At 48.2% G+C, this 16,168-nt stretch overlaps 1 protein-coding gene across 1 annotated transcript in view; it reads right to left on the bottom strand.

Annotated features, from left to right (window-relative positions):
- GALNT2 (polypeptide N-acetylgalactosaminyltransferase 2) overlaps nucleotides 1-16,168 on the bottom strand; it is a 197,530-nt gene that overhangs the window by 82,574 nt on the left and 98,788 nt on the right. The window contains exon 2 of the mRNA XM_002717390.6: nucleotides 3,765-3,858. Within this exon, the coding sequence (XP_002717436.2) occupies nucleotides 3,765-3,858 (94 nt within the window). The remainder of the gene's footprint in view (nucleotides 1-3,764; nucleotides 3,859-16,168) is intronic.

Here is a 16,168-nt window from a genome sequence, read left to right as displayed (position 1 = left end):
CACAGAGGACGAGTATGAATAACCCCATACCCACAAATTCAGTAAGCTAGCTGAAATCCTTGAAAAATAACATGTCAAAACACACACAAGAACAAACAACCTGAACAGACCCACATCTATTAATGAAATTGAACCAATAATGAAGAAGCTTCCCAAAGAGAAAGGACTGGCCCAGATGTGCTCACTGGTATACTCTACTAAACATTTAAGTAAGAAATTACACCAATTCTTTACAGTCTCCCCCAGATGACAGAAGCAGAGGGAATGCTTCCTAACTTATTCTGTGGGAGCAGTATTACCCTAATGCCAAAAGACAAAGACAATACCAGAAAAAAAAAAATAAACAGAAAAATACAGACCAACATCTCTCATGAACACATGCAAAAATCCTTGACAAAATATTAGCAAGTCAAATCTAACAATATACTAAAAATTAGATACCATGACCAAGTGGAATTTATACTACTTATGCAAGGTCAGTTCAACAAATGAAAACAAATTACTTTAATCCATCACATCAACAGGCTGAGGAAACATAATCATGTCAACAAATACAGAAAAAGCATTTGACAAAAGTCAATACCCACTCGAGATTGAAACTCAGAACAAACTAAGAATACAATGGGAAAATGTCAATTTGATAAAGAACAATCCACCAAAAAACCTACCACTAACATCATATTTAATAGTGAGAAATTCAAAACTTTCCTGCTAAAATCAGAAATAAGGCAAAGATAGCCCCTGTTTGCAACACTATACTGGAAGTCCTAGCTAAGTACAAAGCCAAAACAATAAATAAATAAGAGTTATACAGATTAGGAAGGAAGAAATAAAACTTTGTTCAAAGATGACATTACTGTTTCCATAAAATATATGAAAGAATCAACCAAAAAACTTCTGGGACTAATGAGCAATTATAGCAAGATTGTAATACACAAGGTTAATACACAAAGGTTAATGTGTTAATGTAACATTAATACACAAAGGTAAATGTGTTAATACATATTTGCGGCTTGCGCTGTGGCATAGTAAGTTAGGCCTCTGCCTGCATCCCATATGGGCACCGATTCATGTTCCGGTTGCTCCACTTCCAATCCAGCTCTTTCTTAATGGTCTGGGAAAGCAGTGGAAGATGTCCAAGTGCTTGGGCCCTTACAACCACACGGGCAGCCCAGAAGAGCTCTGGGCTCCTGGCTTCGAATTGGCTCAGCTCTGGCTGTGGCGGACATCTGGAGAATGAACCAGTGGATGGAAGACCTTTCTCTCTGTCTCACCCTCTCTCTGTCTCTCTGTCTGTAACTCTGCCTCTCAAATAAAACAAATACATCTTTTTTTTTTTTTTTTAAAGTCAATCACTTTACTACGCACCAGGAATGAACAAAGTACAAAGTTGAAATAAGTATGTACAAATCTAAACAAATATGTGGAGATTTATAAGATGAAATATACAAAATTCATGGGGCCGGCACTGTGGCACAGCAGAGTAAACCACTGCCTCTGAAGCTGGCATCCCATATGGATGTCGGTTTGTGTCCTGGGTGCACCGCTTCTGAAACAGCTTCCTGCTAATGTGTTTGGGAAAGCAGCGGAAGGTGGCCCAAGTCCTCGGGCCCCTGCACCAACATGGGAGAACTGGAAGTAGCTCCTGGCTGCTTTAAAAAAAAAAAAAAAAAAAAAAAAAACTACAAAATTCTGATGAATGGTATCAAGGAAGAACTAAACAGAGAGCTGTTCCACGTTCATGGACATGTAGAAGACTCAAGAGGGCCATGATATTAGTCCTTCCCAGCTTGATCTACAGAGCCAATGCAATCCCCTTGGAAATCCCAGCAAGTTACTTGATGGCTATCAACAAACAAATTCTAAACTCTCTATGAAGCAGTGAAAGATTCTGAAGAGCCAACAATATCTTAAAGGAGAAGGAAAAACCAGAGGATCGATACTCCCAAACTTCATGGCTGATTATAAAGTTGTAGTACCAAGATAGCGTGATATTGGCAAAAGAGACAGAAAGATGAACTGAACAGAACAGACAACCCAGAAATGGACCCACATAAATATGGTCAACCAACCTTGGCAAAAGAGCAAAGGCAACACAATGGAGAGAAGACAGTATTTTCAACAACACTTTCAACAAGCTGTGCTGTAACAACAGGACATCATATGTTGGGGGGGAGAATCTCAATACAGACCCTACATCTACCACAAAAATGAACTCAAAAATGGATCACAGACCTAACTGTAAAACACAAAACTACAAACCTCCTAGAGAAAACACAGGAGGAAAATCTAGGTGACCTTAGGTCCAGCAATGACTATTTAAAGACAAATACCAAAGGCATGATCCACAAGGAAAGAACTTAGGAGCTAGACTTCAATAAATAAAAAAACTTCTGCTCTGGGAAAGACACTATCAACATAATGAAAAGAGAAGCCACAGACAGGGAGGAAATGTTTGCAATAGTCTGGCTTGATATAGGACTGTTATCCTAAATATCCAAGGAGCACTTAAAAACCCAACAGTAAGAAAATAGCCTAATTTTAAAAAGAACAAAAGACATGAACATCTCACCAAAGGAGATACAAAGATCACAAATAAGGATATGAAAAGATATTCCCTGCCATGTCATTAGGAAATTGCAAAATAAAATAACAGTGAAACCCCCTGTACACCTAGTGGAACGGTCAACATCCAGAAAATACCAGTGCTGGAGAGGCATTGCAATAGGAGTTCTCAGTTCACTGCTGCTGGCAAAGCAAGATGGCACAGCCACTCTGGAGGTGTCTGATAATCTCTTCCAAAACGCTCTCCCATGATCCGTACCAGCAGTCGTGTTCCTTGTTACTTAGGGAAATGAATCGAAAGCTATGTCCACACAAAAGCCTGCACACAGATACTCAGGGTAGCTTTACTCATCACTGCCCCAAACTGGGAAACAACCAAGCTATCCTTCAGTAGGTGAACATGGTATACCCAGACAATGGCATACAATTCAACACTAGACAGAAAGTGATTTTTCAAGCCATGAAAAAGACACAGAGGAACCTCAAATGACTATTACTAGTTGAAAGGCGTTGATGTGAAGACTGTACACTGCATGACTCCATCTCCGTGACATTCTAACGAAGGCAGAACAAAGGAGACAGTGAAAGCCCGGAGTGGTTGCAGGGGTTAAGGAGGAGGGCGGGACAAACAGGGGAAGCACAGCCAGTCTCCTGGGCAGTAGTACTGTTCTGAATGACACTATACTGATGGATACGTGTCACTATGCGTTTGTTGAAATCCACAGTAGAATGAACCCTCATATAAACTCTGGGCTCTGGGTGATGACAATCTGTCAATATAGCTAATGGATTCTAACGGATGTACCATTCCGGTACAAGACAGAGATCGCAGGGAAGGTTATACATGTGTAGGGGCAGGGGATGTACGGGAACTCTCTGCATCTCCCCCTCAGTTTTGCTTTCAAACCCAAACTACTATAAAAAAAAAGTTTATTAAAAACTTCACCAACTCTTGTATTTTCTATCTTTTGCTATTTTCTCTTTAAATGAGCCCTCAGCTTCTGCTTGACTTTCAATTTTACCATCCACTGATGGGCCTGACGGAAGCCAGTCAATTAGCACTCCAGGGCAAAGTCTCCAGCTGGCTTAGGAGATCCATTCCGTATCCCACAGGCCTCTTGTCCCAGGCACTACCTTCAGTTCACTCAAGACTATGCAGCGAAGCAAGGTGACCCCCTGGCCCGGGGCCCCGGCAGTACCTGGAGGGAGGGTCTCCATGCTCTGTGCTTTCTCTTCTCCATCGCTGTGATGAAGGTCTTTCTTTTTAATGGGGTCAATCTCATTCCAGTCCTCCTAGGGGGAACAGAGACACCAAATGAGTTGATTGCTTCTTTAAGCACACCTTCATTCACCAAGTCAATACATACTGAATCTGCCGATGCCAGGTGGCCCTGGGGAAGAAATGGTGAACGAGAGAGAGTTCTTAAGCACCTCACTCCTACCTGAGAACTTGGCAGAGTGTCACGATGAAAGAGGGGAAAGAGTGTGGGAATAACAGTCTCTCAGGAAGTGTCTGCATTCTCCTCTTGATTTTATATCAGTTCTGCACTTTGATAGGAAGCGAACACTGGGCTCCAAAAACTCCCAGTGCTTTCAGGGTAAGGAAGTGAGACGGAGAAAGCAGACTAAATGACTGACTAGGAGTTAAGCCATTAAAGCGAAGGTAGAGCTCTGGACACCTCAGCGGGTACATGGTCACCCAAGCACCAGATTCTCCAGATGGTCCCTTCTAAGCTCCCCTCAGAAGCTGTAAATTGGGGCCAGCGCCATGGCGCACTAGGTTAATCCTCTGCCTGCGGTGCAGGCATCCCATATGGGTGCGGGTTCTAGTCCCGGCTGCCCCTCTTCCAATCCAGCTCTCTGCTATGGCCTGGGAAAGCAGTGGAAGATGGTCCAAGTCCTTGGGCCCCTGCACCCGCATGGGAGACCAGGAAGAAGCACCTGGCTCCTGGCTTCAGATCGGCACAACTCCGGCTGTTGCAGCCATCTGGGGAGTGAATCAATGGAAGAAAGACCTTTCTGTCTCTCCCTCTCACTGTAACTCTACCTCTCAAATAAATAAATAAAAATCTTAAAAAAAAAAAAAAAAGAAGTTGTAAATTGGGGCCAGTGCTATGGCATGGTGGGTAAAGCTACTGCCTGCAGTGCCAGGATCCCATATAGGCACTAGTTCGAGTCCTGGCTGCTCCATTTCTGATCCAGCTCTCTGCTATGGCCTGAGAAAGTAGTAGAAGATGGCCCAGTGCTTGCACCCCTGAACCCATGTGGGAGACCTGGAAGAAGCTCCTGGTTCCTGACTCCAGATTGGCGCAGCTCTGGCTGTGCTGGCCATCTCAGGAGTGAACCAGCAGATAGAAGACTTCTGCCCTGCCCACCAACCCCAGCTTCTCCCTCTCTGTAAAAAAAAAAAAAAAGTTGTAAATGCTTGGTTAGTTCCACTGACTACCACAGGACGGGGAATGGGCTTACTCTAATAGGGCTGACAACAAAACGGAGTTGCAAATTGAAGATTTAGTATGAAACCAGAACTGATTTCTGTGACTACAGTAAGAAAGCTTGCTGTATGGAACCCAAGTCAGAGATCTCTCATGGCTAGTTATTTCCCTAGCGGACTCCTGAGGGACAGGCAGGCACCACCAACCAGCCACTGCCTGAGCAGATGCTACCAGGGTGCTGTGCAGCGGTAATCCCTCCCTGCGGGGACACAGTCCACGCTCCACAGGCTTCTGCAGCCAGTGAGCCCTGTGGAGCAGCTCGGATTATGCACCGTGCAGAGGTTGGTCACAGGACACATTCTGGCTCTTTAAAATGCCAAGTGAGATCTGTGAGAAGGGTAGCCCCTAGAACCTGGGCCAAATGACATGGTTCCCCCCACCGCCAATGCAACGTGTTCTGCCAGTAACCTGCATGCTGAACTCAAGAGGGACATTAGACAGACAGAAACCGTGCCTCAGCCTCCTTCCTGTCTCAGTCTTTCTTCCGACTGCTTCTGAGATGAAGCAGTGCAGCCCGGCTCATCACACCAGGGCTACCTGGAAGCAGCAGGTGTGTGGTGAGCTGGTGAGGGAAACCAGTCTGTGCCTTGGGGGGAGGGTACAAGCCCCACCCGCCCAGCACAGGACCTTTCACAGGCTGTCAGGCACTTGGATCACTGGGGATGGTCCTATCTCACTGTAATCATTTTTTTTGCTCAAAAAAAAAAAAATCTTGAAAAGTAAACTTTGTTTTTGAGATTATTTGGCTGTAAATAAACTTTCAGTTGTTCACTGATAGAATGGTGTGGCAAGTATGGCAAATATACACCAGTAAGAGAATCTAACCCAACAGTTGGTTTTACTATACAAGGAAACATGTGAGAACACTACATCAGCAAGCAATGAAGTTACTAGAATCACAGTGCATAGACTTTTAATTAAGCTTTAGTTTTAACTTTGTAGCTTATTTACAACATCTTGTGGCTAATAATTACCCCCACTCCCCACAGGCAATTGGCCTCCTACATACACTGACTATTGGGTCAAACCATTTAACCTTGTACTTGAATTAAATCAACAGCAAATGCTGCCCGTGGAGCCTGCAGCTCTAGTCTTGTTGTCTACATGTCAGAAGCCGGTCATTAGCTACAGCATTCACCAAATCAACATTTTGGGAGGGTCAACCATCAGTGTTTTTGCAGAAAATGAACTTCTACTTCTTCCCATGAACAAGATTAATTAGTGCACAAGTAATGCTTCCTCAACCTCTTTGCCCCTCCCACTCAACTATGCCCCTTGTAAAACCAAGGTGTGAGGTGAAGTTGTGCCCACATAACCAGGGCACAGCGAAGGACCAAGCAGGTGAAGCAACACTGTGTCATTTACGAGTGCACCAAGCACTGCACCTAGGTGATTCCTCATCCTGCAACAACCTTGGCATTTTATAATACCTGTCTCACAATGAGGACACCTAACATCAGAGATATTAGTTTTTCCAGAGTTACACGGCTGATAAGAAGCTAAAGTTGATGAGGATGATAGCCTAGGGCTCAATTTAAACCAAGTTACAAGAGCTTGGTTCTCGGACTGTCATGAAAACAGTTACCATGTTAACTATATATTCTCAGAGTAAGAGGGAGAAAGAGGAAGTAAAGGCGGAGCCATGGCAGCCACTGCCTACTGGTCACAGCACTCACAAGGAGCTACACTCCATCCCAAACACCACACACACAATCTGCTTCCTGAGACATAATTATTACCCTCATGTCACACGTGAGGAAGCCCAGTCACTCAAAAGTTTAAGTAATACAAAGTCTGTAATGAGACAGGATCTGAACCCCAGGGGGTTCAGTGGAGTCCATGGTCTCAATCATTTGGCTACACTGTCTTTAGGTAAGATACTTTCCTTCTTCCCCAAACTAAACAGCCAAAGTTGAATGACCTATTATCTATTCTTTATTCATTAGAGTATGTTTGGCCAACGGGAAAAATTCCTGAAAGACGTTCAGGATGGTTGGCTGGATTCGGTGGCAGAGACAACGCCCAGGGAATGACCTGCAGCTCACCTCCCAGAAGCTCATCTGTCCCATTCTCTCCTCCTCACCCAGGCCCAAGTTCTGGGAGCACAGGGTGGGGGTGGTGGGGTCAGGAAGCTCCTCTGCGAGTGGTATACACAGGACCTGGTACAAAGCCCAAGGAGATGCTGGCACAGCGCCAGACAGGTGGGGACAGGGATCGCAAAGAAGGCTGGGCATGGCACCCCAGCGGAGATGTGAGGGAGGCAAGGAGAGACAGGGTGGGGGTGAGGGTAGGGGTGGGGGTGGAGGGGTGGCAGGTGTTCCAGATGGAGAGGACAAAAAGGTGGAAAACAGGAAGTCATGGGAAGTGGTGAGTGGTCTGAGATTTACGTTCTGTAAGTACCACTGGCTGCAGGTGGGGACAGATTGGAGGGGGACAGAAAGAGGCCAGGAGACGGGGCTGGCAGAACACCATGGGGAGACAATGAGCTGCATAGGTCCTGGTCCCGGCCATGAAGAGAGGAGGCAGGTCCAGCTGTGAGGGGCTGGTGGTGAATGGAGGAAGGAATCAGGTTTCTGACCCCAGCACTTGGTCGACAGGAAGGATGGTCACCAAGAAGCACAGGAAAGTTGACTGTTTGGGCAGCATAAGACACAGCATCGCTAGGGGAGAAAAAGGAGTTTGGTGTGGGGAAGCTGAAGACCCTGTAGATACCAAGAAAAGGCATCTGCAGAAGGAAGGGCCCGCCCATCTGCACGTCTGGAAAGGGCCGTGTCAATCAAGCTACCGGGGAGCATGACAGAGGGCACGCAGGGAAGGTGTGAGTGGATCGAGAACAGGGCCAAGCAGCAGGAGGACAGCGTCGAAGGGGCATCCACTAGAGGAGTGGAGACCGTATGGCATGTAAAGAAGAGCCTCGGCCTTGAAACCAGAGCCTCAGAGTACCCCCAAGGCCTCGTCGTGACAATGCAGCCTGCGAAAGCTGCCTAACTTCTCAAAAATCGAGGTCCCTGCATCCCCGGGGCGCAGGAACACTCTGCTAGCCCTGGATCTTGTACACCATCATTTCACAAAGGTCTGGGATCCAAAAGGACGCGAGGTCCTCGGAGGGCACCAGGCCTGTGACATCCCTGTTTCGAATTCTCATCGTGCCAAGCGTGGCTGCTCAAACACAAACACAGCTGAAGGAAAGCTCCTCGCCCACTCTCACGTGGGAGCTTTTCGTCACAGCCTCCCCCCAACTGCACATCCACATGCACTAGGAGATGCGTCCACACCAGAATGCAGCCCCGTTCAGAAATGGACGAAGAAGGCTCTCCCGCCCCGTGTCTACTGCTGGCCAGGCTGTGTGGCGGCTGACCCGTGCCTGTGTTTTCTCCCTTTGGAAGGGGAGTGACAGGTGTCTTTTCAGCGACAAGTGTGAACTAGGGAGATGAGAAGAGCAGCGAAGTGGCTTACGCTGGGTGGAAAGTGGCGGAGAACTCGAGGCCTGAGATCTGGGAAGCCTGCTTGGGTTTGGACGCAGCCCCATCTCTGCTCTGTTTCTTTCTCCCTCTACAGATGGATGATGACATTGAACGCAGTGACTAACCCACTGCAGAAAAATGCACATATACAGCAGAAGGCTCAGTGGATCTGGCCGGAAGTGGGATCCCAACAGGTCTGGGAGCCCCGGCCAACCAGACCAAGGCACCTTGAGCTTAACTTTCTCACTCACGGTTTACCAGGGTGCTGGACGACCTAAACTGGGTCCTGAGACTTTTTCTTCCCTTTGTAAAAGGCTTTTGGGGCCAGAGCCGTGGCTCAATAGGCTAATCCTCCGCCTGCGGCGCTGGCACCCCAGGTTCTAGTCCCAGTCGGGGTGCTGGATTCTGTCCTGGTTGCCCCTCTTCCAATCCAGCTCTCTGCTGTGGCCCGGGAGTGCAGTGGACAATGGCCCAAGTGCTTGGGCCCTGCACCCGCATGGGAGACCAGGAGAATCACCTGGCTCCTGGCTTCGGATCAGCGTAGTGCGCCGGCCGCAGCAGCCATTGGAAGGTGAACCAACAGTAAAGGAAGACTTTTCTCTCTGTCTCTTTCTCTTTCACTGTCTAACTCTGCCTGTCAAAAAAAAAAGGCTTTTGGGCCACATAATGGAACCTGAATTCCCCTTATCCAACTTAAGAACAAACCCAAGGCGGCAGTTGTTACTCTCACGCACCAGAATCTGGTTGGCCTGCACAGCCTACACAGGTAAGAGCTCAAACTGGGCATTCCACCCACATCATTCTTACAAACGCACATGACAGAAGCAGCCGGACTCTGCACCTGAAGCAAAAGTGGAATTAGACCAGGCCCTGCGTGATGCCAGACGGGAACTCCTAATGCAGCAATGCTACTAAGCTACCCTACGCTGAGAGCCCAGCAGCCAACACACATCCTCTTCCTAAGCAGATAAAACAGCAATGAGGTTTGAATTAAATGGCATTATTTTCAGAAAGAACAAATCCAATTGGCTAGTTTACTGAATGGTTGGGGAAGTTAATTAAGTGTAAATGCAAGTTTAGTCATTAAAAGAACATTCCCCATTACATTCCCAAATATAATCTGTCTCTGTTCCAAAATAAGACAAAAAAAAAAAAAAAAAATCTGAAGGAAAGTCATCCTGCTCTGCAGGGAGTGGCTGTGCTGAGCGGAGAAGAGCCAGGAAGCTGCAGGCAAGGTGGCCGGGCGGCAGAGGCGTGGCCCTACTGGCTGGGAGAGGAGCCTCTTGGGCATGGGAAGACGACCGTGAGCTGCCAAGGACGCTGTCTGGTGGAACCCCCCGTTTCCCAGGTGAGGAGACACATTTCAGAAGGGCTGCGCGACTTATACTGTTAACAGGTGCACAACCAACGAGCTCAGAACTCAGGCCTTTCTCTCACGCAGTTCCTGAGGGCCAGGAATCTGGCTGGTCTCTAGCCGTGGCTGCCACCATCTGAGGGTGTGCCTGGGGCTGGGGCTGTTTCCAGGAGGGGTCACTCACAGGGCCACTTCCTCACCACCGACCTAGCCACACAGCGGCTTGGGTGTCCTCCCAACACAGCAGCCGGCCTCCCCCAGAGAGCAGCGAGACGCCACGATGCTGCTGACACACTGCGACTCCACTGCGGTCTATTCCTGACACGGGGGTCGCCGTGGCCCCTCCATGCTCTCCAGGAAGGAAATGAGATGCCACCTCTGAGAGGAGGATGGTCAGACCATTGGGCGAGAATCTACAACCTTCTAAAACCACGTCTACCAATGTCATAGGACAGTGGCAGCAGTGAAGCCAGAATGCCCCAAAGGTAGACGGACACTGAAGTACCCAGGCAGTTAATTCATACGCAGGACCTGTGGGAGGATAGAGCCCAAGAACTAAGTCACAAGTGCAGCGATGCTCCATCTCACACTGATCCCTCCACACAATACAAAGATAAGGACCACCGAAGGTGCTATTTTTGAGTTAGGAAATACCACCAAAATAAACATGGCAACACTCATAAAACCAGATAGCAAGGAGTAAATGTTATGCATATTGCTAAGTCATCCGAGGCTGCATTCACATCATTTAAATAGCTAACATCATATTTGTTAACAGAGATATAAAAATATTACTGCAGAAGAAAGAAAATAGGCTGTTTTTAATCTTCCCTTTACTGAAATGTATTTTGTCAAATTATTCCAGCTGACTAGACCATAAGCTCAGAGGCAGATTAAGATACCAAAAATACCACCTGAATGTCTGATTCCTTTTTCAATTGTCTACATTCCACTGTTACTTAATGACTGCTCAGTAACCAAAACATACAGTAATGTCCAGTTTTGGGGGGAAAAAGCGAAGTTGCCAGATATGTTAAAAAGACACGATAATTTATACTTCCAATTTATATTTCCACAGACCTGTCTTTTTAAGATTTATTTATTTGAAAGTCAGAGTTACAAAGAGAGAGAAGGGGGAAGAGGGGGAGGGGAAAGGGGAGAGAGAGAGAGGTCTTACATCCGCTGGTTCACTCCCCAATTGGCTGCAATGGCCAGAGCTGTGCTGATCTGAGGCCAGGAGCCAGGAGCTTCTTCCAGGTCTCCCACATTAGTGCAGGGACCCAAGCACTTGGGCCATCTCCTACTGTTTTCCCAGGGCACAGCAGAGAGCTGGATAAGAAGTGGAGCAGCAGAGACTCGAATCAGCACCCATATGGGATGCTGGCACTGCAGGCAGTGGCTTAACCCGCAATGCCACCGCACCAGCCTTGAGATATTGTTTTATTTTGAAGATCTATTTATTGAGGCCAACACTGTGGTGTAGCAGGTAAAGTGGCAGCTACAGTATTGGCATCCCATAGGGATGTCAGTTCAAGACCTAGCTGCTCCAATCCGATCCAGCTCTCTGCTATGGCTTGAGAAAGCAGTAGAAGATGGCCCAAGTCCTTGGGCCCCTGCACCCATGTAGGAGGCCAGAAGAAATTCCTGGCTCCTGGCTTTGGATCAGTGCAGCTCCAGCTGTTGCAGCCATCTGGGGAGTGAACCACAGGGATGGAAGACCTCTTTTTTTTTTTAAAGATTTCTTTCTTTATTTGACAGGCAGAGTTACAGACAGTGAGGAAGAGAGACAGAGAGAAAGGTCTTCCTTCCGATGATTCACTCCCCAAATGGCCGCAACGGCGGAGCTACACTGATCTGAAGCCAGGAGCCAGGTGCTTCTCCTGGTCTCCCATGGGGTGCAGGGTCTAAGCACTTGGGCCATCCTCCACTGCACTCCCGGGCCACAGCAGAGAGCTGGCCTGGAAGAGGAGCAACCGGGACTAGAACCCAGCGCCCATATGGGATGCTGATGCCACAGGCAGAGGATTAGCCTAGTGTTACACGGCACCAGCCCTGGAAGACCTCTCTCTCTCTCTCTCTCTGCAACTCTGCCTTTTGAATAAATAAATAAATCTTTTTTTTTAAATCTATTTAAATCTATTTATCTTGTTGGGTGGCAGAGTGATGGGGGTGGCAGGGAGAGACAGACTTTCTATCTGCTGATTCACTCCCCAAACGGCTGCAGCAGCCAGGGCTGGGCCAGGCCAAAGCCAGGAGCCAGGAACTCCATCCCGGTCTCCCATGTTACGGGTAGCAGGGACCCAAGCACTTGGTCTTCCGCTGCTTTCCCAGGAGCACTGCCAGGGAGCTGGATTGGAAGTGGAGCAGCCTGGTACTTGATACAGGATGCGGATGCCACCAGCAGTGGCGTAACTTGCTGTACTACAACACCCACTCTGCCATTTCTTAAGAGGTGAAAACATGTTGCCAAAGGAAGCCACTAGAAGACCCCTACCACACAGTTTACTGGAAGGCAACTTTTTAAGAGCAGACTTAGCTTCTTGCTGGAGACCAGGACCTCCCACAGTCATGCATTTTCACTATAAACTGACACAGGACTAGGAGGAACCGGGACTACTTGCTGCTTCTAATGCTTGGGGCAGGTGTTCTACCAGGGCAGCTCAGAGGAATCATCTTTGGACCTTCTCACAAGTGGAGGAAGAACTGGCTGATATACTGGGTCACTATTTAAACTTTCACTTTAAAAATAGGGTGGTGAACCCTTAACAAACTGACAGATGTCATTTAAATTTTAAAATATTTTTATTTACTTTAAAACTGGAGAGATACAATGAGAGAGGGAGAAAACACACGTCTACTGATTCCCACATCTTTCCTCCGCCCCAAACACCAGCAACAGTTGGGACTGGGAATAACACACCCACAGCAAGCCCCCAAAACCTTTCCTGGGCTAAGAACCAAAGAGACACGAAAGGTCTAAGAATCACTACGTGGGTAGAGCAGAGAGCGAGGAAACAAGGAAGGCCGAGCTTCCTGGATTTCCCAAGGCCTAGTCATGCCCCAGCCAGCTTACTCCTAAGCTCAGGGGATGGGGCCCAGGACTGGGGGTTTTCTAGGGGTTCCCGGGCAGAGCCACTGGCTGCATCCCTGCACACACAGGTTCCCATTCATCACTCCAGCCTGGCTCTGAAAACTGTGCAGGTAGCTGAAATGGGAGGAGGGTATATTTCCACTGTGGGTTGGTTCACAGTAGAAGAGTGCTCTGCACATAGGAATACGTCCTTGCTCACAAGTGAAAAAAAAAGCTGCATTAATGATAAAGGTCGCGGCTTCATTTATTTTACTGCATGCTCTCAAAGAAAAGCAGGCTGGTGAGAAACAACAGGAGGCGGCTGGAAATTTGGGAGCTGTCACCCGCACTGACGTCACGAACGACCATGGCACAGCCGCTAGTCCCTCCAGCACGGCGCTTTCCTAACATGCAGCGGGCCTGCAGGACCATCCCGCACGCTCAGCCCGGACGCGCTCAGTCCGCTGCCTTAACCTGGCTGAAGTCTTTCCACTTGGACCCCTATGGACGCGTCCAGAGGAGAGGGCCATCAGTGAACCAGCCTGTAGCACCTGATACAGGACAAGGAGAGGTTTGCAAATACCAGGTCGGCATGGCCAATCAGCGTTGCTCTCTCTCCACCGGCTCGGGCAATTGTGATGGTCTCTTTGAGCCTCAGTTTTCCAATGTGGAACACAGAAATTTAAAAGGCAACCCTATTCTAGTCCCTGAAATACCACAGCTGACAGGCGTTTCTTGAATTGTGAGGCAGGACACAAGTCAGATGCTAAGTCCTGCCCCTGGGAACATTAAACCTGACTTCTTCCAGTTGCCTCCCCAGGAAACCAGCAAGGTCACGCACATGAACCTGTCAGCAACTCAGCAGTGAGATGCAGGGACGTCACAGCAGGAAAAGAACATGAGAGGCAGCCTCAGGGAGTCTGAGCCAAGTGGGAAGCTGAGCTAACAACACTGTTACTGGTTCTTTAGTTAGAACAAATGAATCCTACTAAGGCAAGATTTTAGTAAGAAGAAACTGGGTGTGGCATTTCTGAATTCCTGAATGTTGTATAAATCAAACTGTTCTAGAAAAAAATTAAAATTAAAAAATTAGAAGTAGAAATTGTACTTATGTACATGGAAGTTCATCATATGAATAAAACACACCTGGGCCAATGTCTGCCAACTTTAAGTCTTTCTAGGGTGCCTGTCCACTTCCTTATTTATTTATTTATTTATTTATGTGAAAGAGTTACACAGAGAGAAGAGAGGCAGACAGAGAGAGAGAGAGAGAGGTTTTCCATCTGCTGGTTCACTCCTCAATTGGCTGCAACGGCCAGAGCTGCACTGATCCGAAGCCGGGAGCCAGGAGCTTCCTCCAGGTCTCACACGCGGGTGCAGGGGCCTAAGGACTCAGGCCATCTTTTACTGCTTTCCCAGGCCACAGCAGAGAGCTGGATCAGAAGTGGAGCAGCCAGGTCTCGAACCAGCACCCATATGGGATGCTGGCGCTTCAGGCCAGGGCATTAACCGGCTGCGCCACAGCGCCGGCCCCAGTCTGGCCACTACTAATGACAATTTTAACCCTCTGTATTCCCTCTCCCTTCAAGGGAGTGAAGGTGTAAGTCTCCTGTTAAAACCGATCTGCTGGAACCAATCTGCTAGGGCCGGCGCTGTGGCACAGCGGTACAGCAGGTTAAAACCCTGGCCTGCAGTGCTGGCATCCCATATGGGCACCAGTTCTAGTCCCAGCTGCTCCACTTCCAATCCAGCTCCCTACTAATGCACCTGGGAAAGCAGCGGAGGACGGCCCAAGTCCTTAGGCCCCTGCACCTATATGGGAGATCCAGAAGAAGATGCTAGCTTTGGACTGGCCCAGCTCCAGCCATTGCAGCCATTTGGTGAGTGAAGCAGCAGATGGAAGATTTCTGTCTGTCTCTCCCTCTCTCTAACTCTTTCAAATAAATAAATCTTAAAATAATAAACATATAAATAAGAAAATAAGGAGTTGGAACTGTGGCACAGTGAGTTAAAGCCCTGGCCTGAAGTACTGGCATCCCATATGGGCACTGGTTCTAGTCCCGGCTGCTACATTTCCAATTCAGCTCTCTGCTATGGCCTGGGAAAGCAGTAGAAGATGGCCCAAGTCCTTGGGCCCCTGCACCCATGTGGGAGACCAGGAAGAAGCTCCTGGCTCCTGGCTTCAGATCAGCTCAGTTCTGGCTGTTGTGGCCAACTGGGGAGTGAACCATTGGATGGAAGACTGTGGAAGAGAGACAATGGAAGAGAGTCTCTCTCTCTCTCTCTCTCTGTCTGTCTCTACCTCTCTGTAACTCTTTCAAATGAATAAAATAAATTTTAAAAAAATTAAAAGAAAATAAAAAATAAAACCAGTCTGCAGTGAGTGATGGGCTCTGCTCCAGGAGACGCAAAGGGCGATCCTAACGAGTGGCCTATTTCATGCCACAGCCATCTTCTCACGAGCAGCCCATTCCTCCTGAGCTCTCCCGCTCACAGCAGAAGCCCCAACGGAGAAGTAGCCCAGAGCAAGGGGAGCACGAGGCGAGCATTTCTTTCTTCCTGGTTGTAATGAGAGCCTATGAAGAAAGCCAGCTCTTGGCACCTGTTCCTGAGGGCAAGCGCAGCGGGATGACACGTATGTAACGAGAGCCCAGGAGCTGGCGGGCTCCTGCCAGTCCAGCAGCCCTGGACGGCCTGCTTCTGCACCCTGTCTCCCCCCACCCTTCTTCCGGTAAACAGGGGGCTTGAGAAGGCCTTCCACGACTACAGCCCCACTTCTCCTGGGTTCCTCCACTGGCAGTGGAAGCCAATTCTCTTCCTTTGGAGAAATGATGGTTTTCATCAAATTTGACCAGAACATGTCTTTTTATTTTTTAAAAAAAGGGCACTTTAGTAAATATTTCCCCCATGACTTAGATAAAAATCAGCTGCATTTTGAAATAATTCCCAGAAGACAAGTGGCAGAAGGATTACGCAGGCACCTCGATTCCCAGGCTCATCGCCAGGGAAGTCCACATCCAGGCTGCCCTACCCCCACCACTCAAATCACCTCCACGTGTGTCCATTCCCCCCAGCAAAGCTTCGTCCAGAATTTCTGAGGTCTCGTAGAACCACACTGCAGTGCTACCCCCTCACCAGAAGATGGTGCCCTCTCACCCCCAACTCTCCCTGTTAAGTCATCCCCACTGAGAGCCCAGCTTCCACGGAACAGGTTCCCTTT

Source organism: Oryctolagus cuniculus, chromosome 13 (genome assembly GCF_051225735.1).
Source record: "Oryctolagus cuniculus isolate XC-2025 breed Fujian yellow rabbit chromosome 13, ASM5122573v1, whole genome shotgun sequence".
In the NCBI taxonomy this organism is placed as follows: Eukaryota; Metazoa; Chordata; class Mammalia; order Lagomorpha; family Leporidae; genus Oryctolagus; species Oryctolagus cuniculus.
The sequence above is the reverse complement of the archived record's forward strand: the minus strand, read 5'-3'. Positions and strand labels throughout refer to the sequence as shown.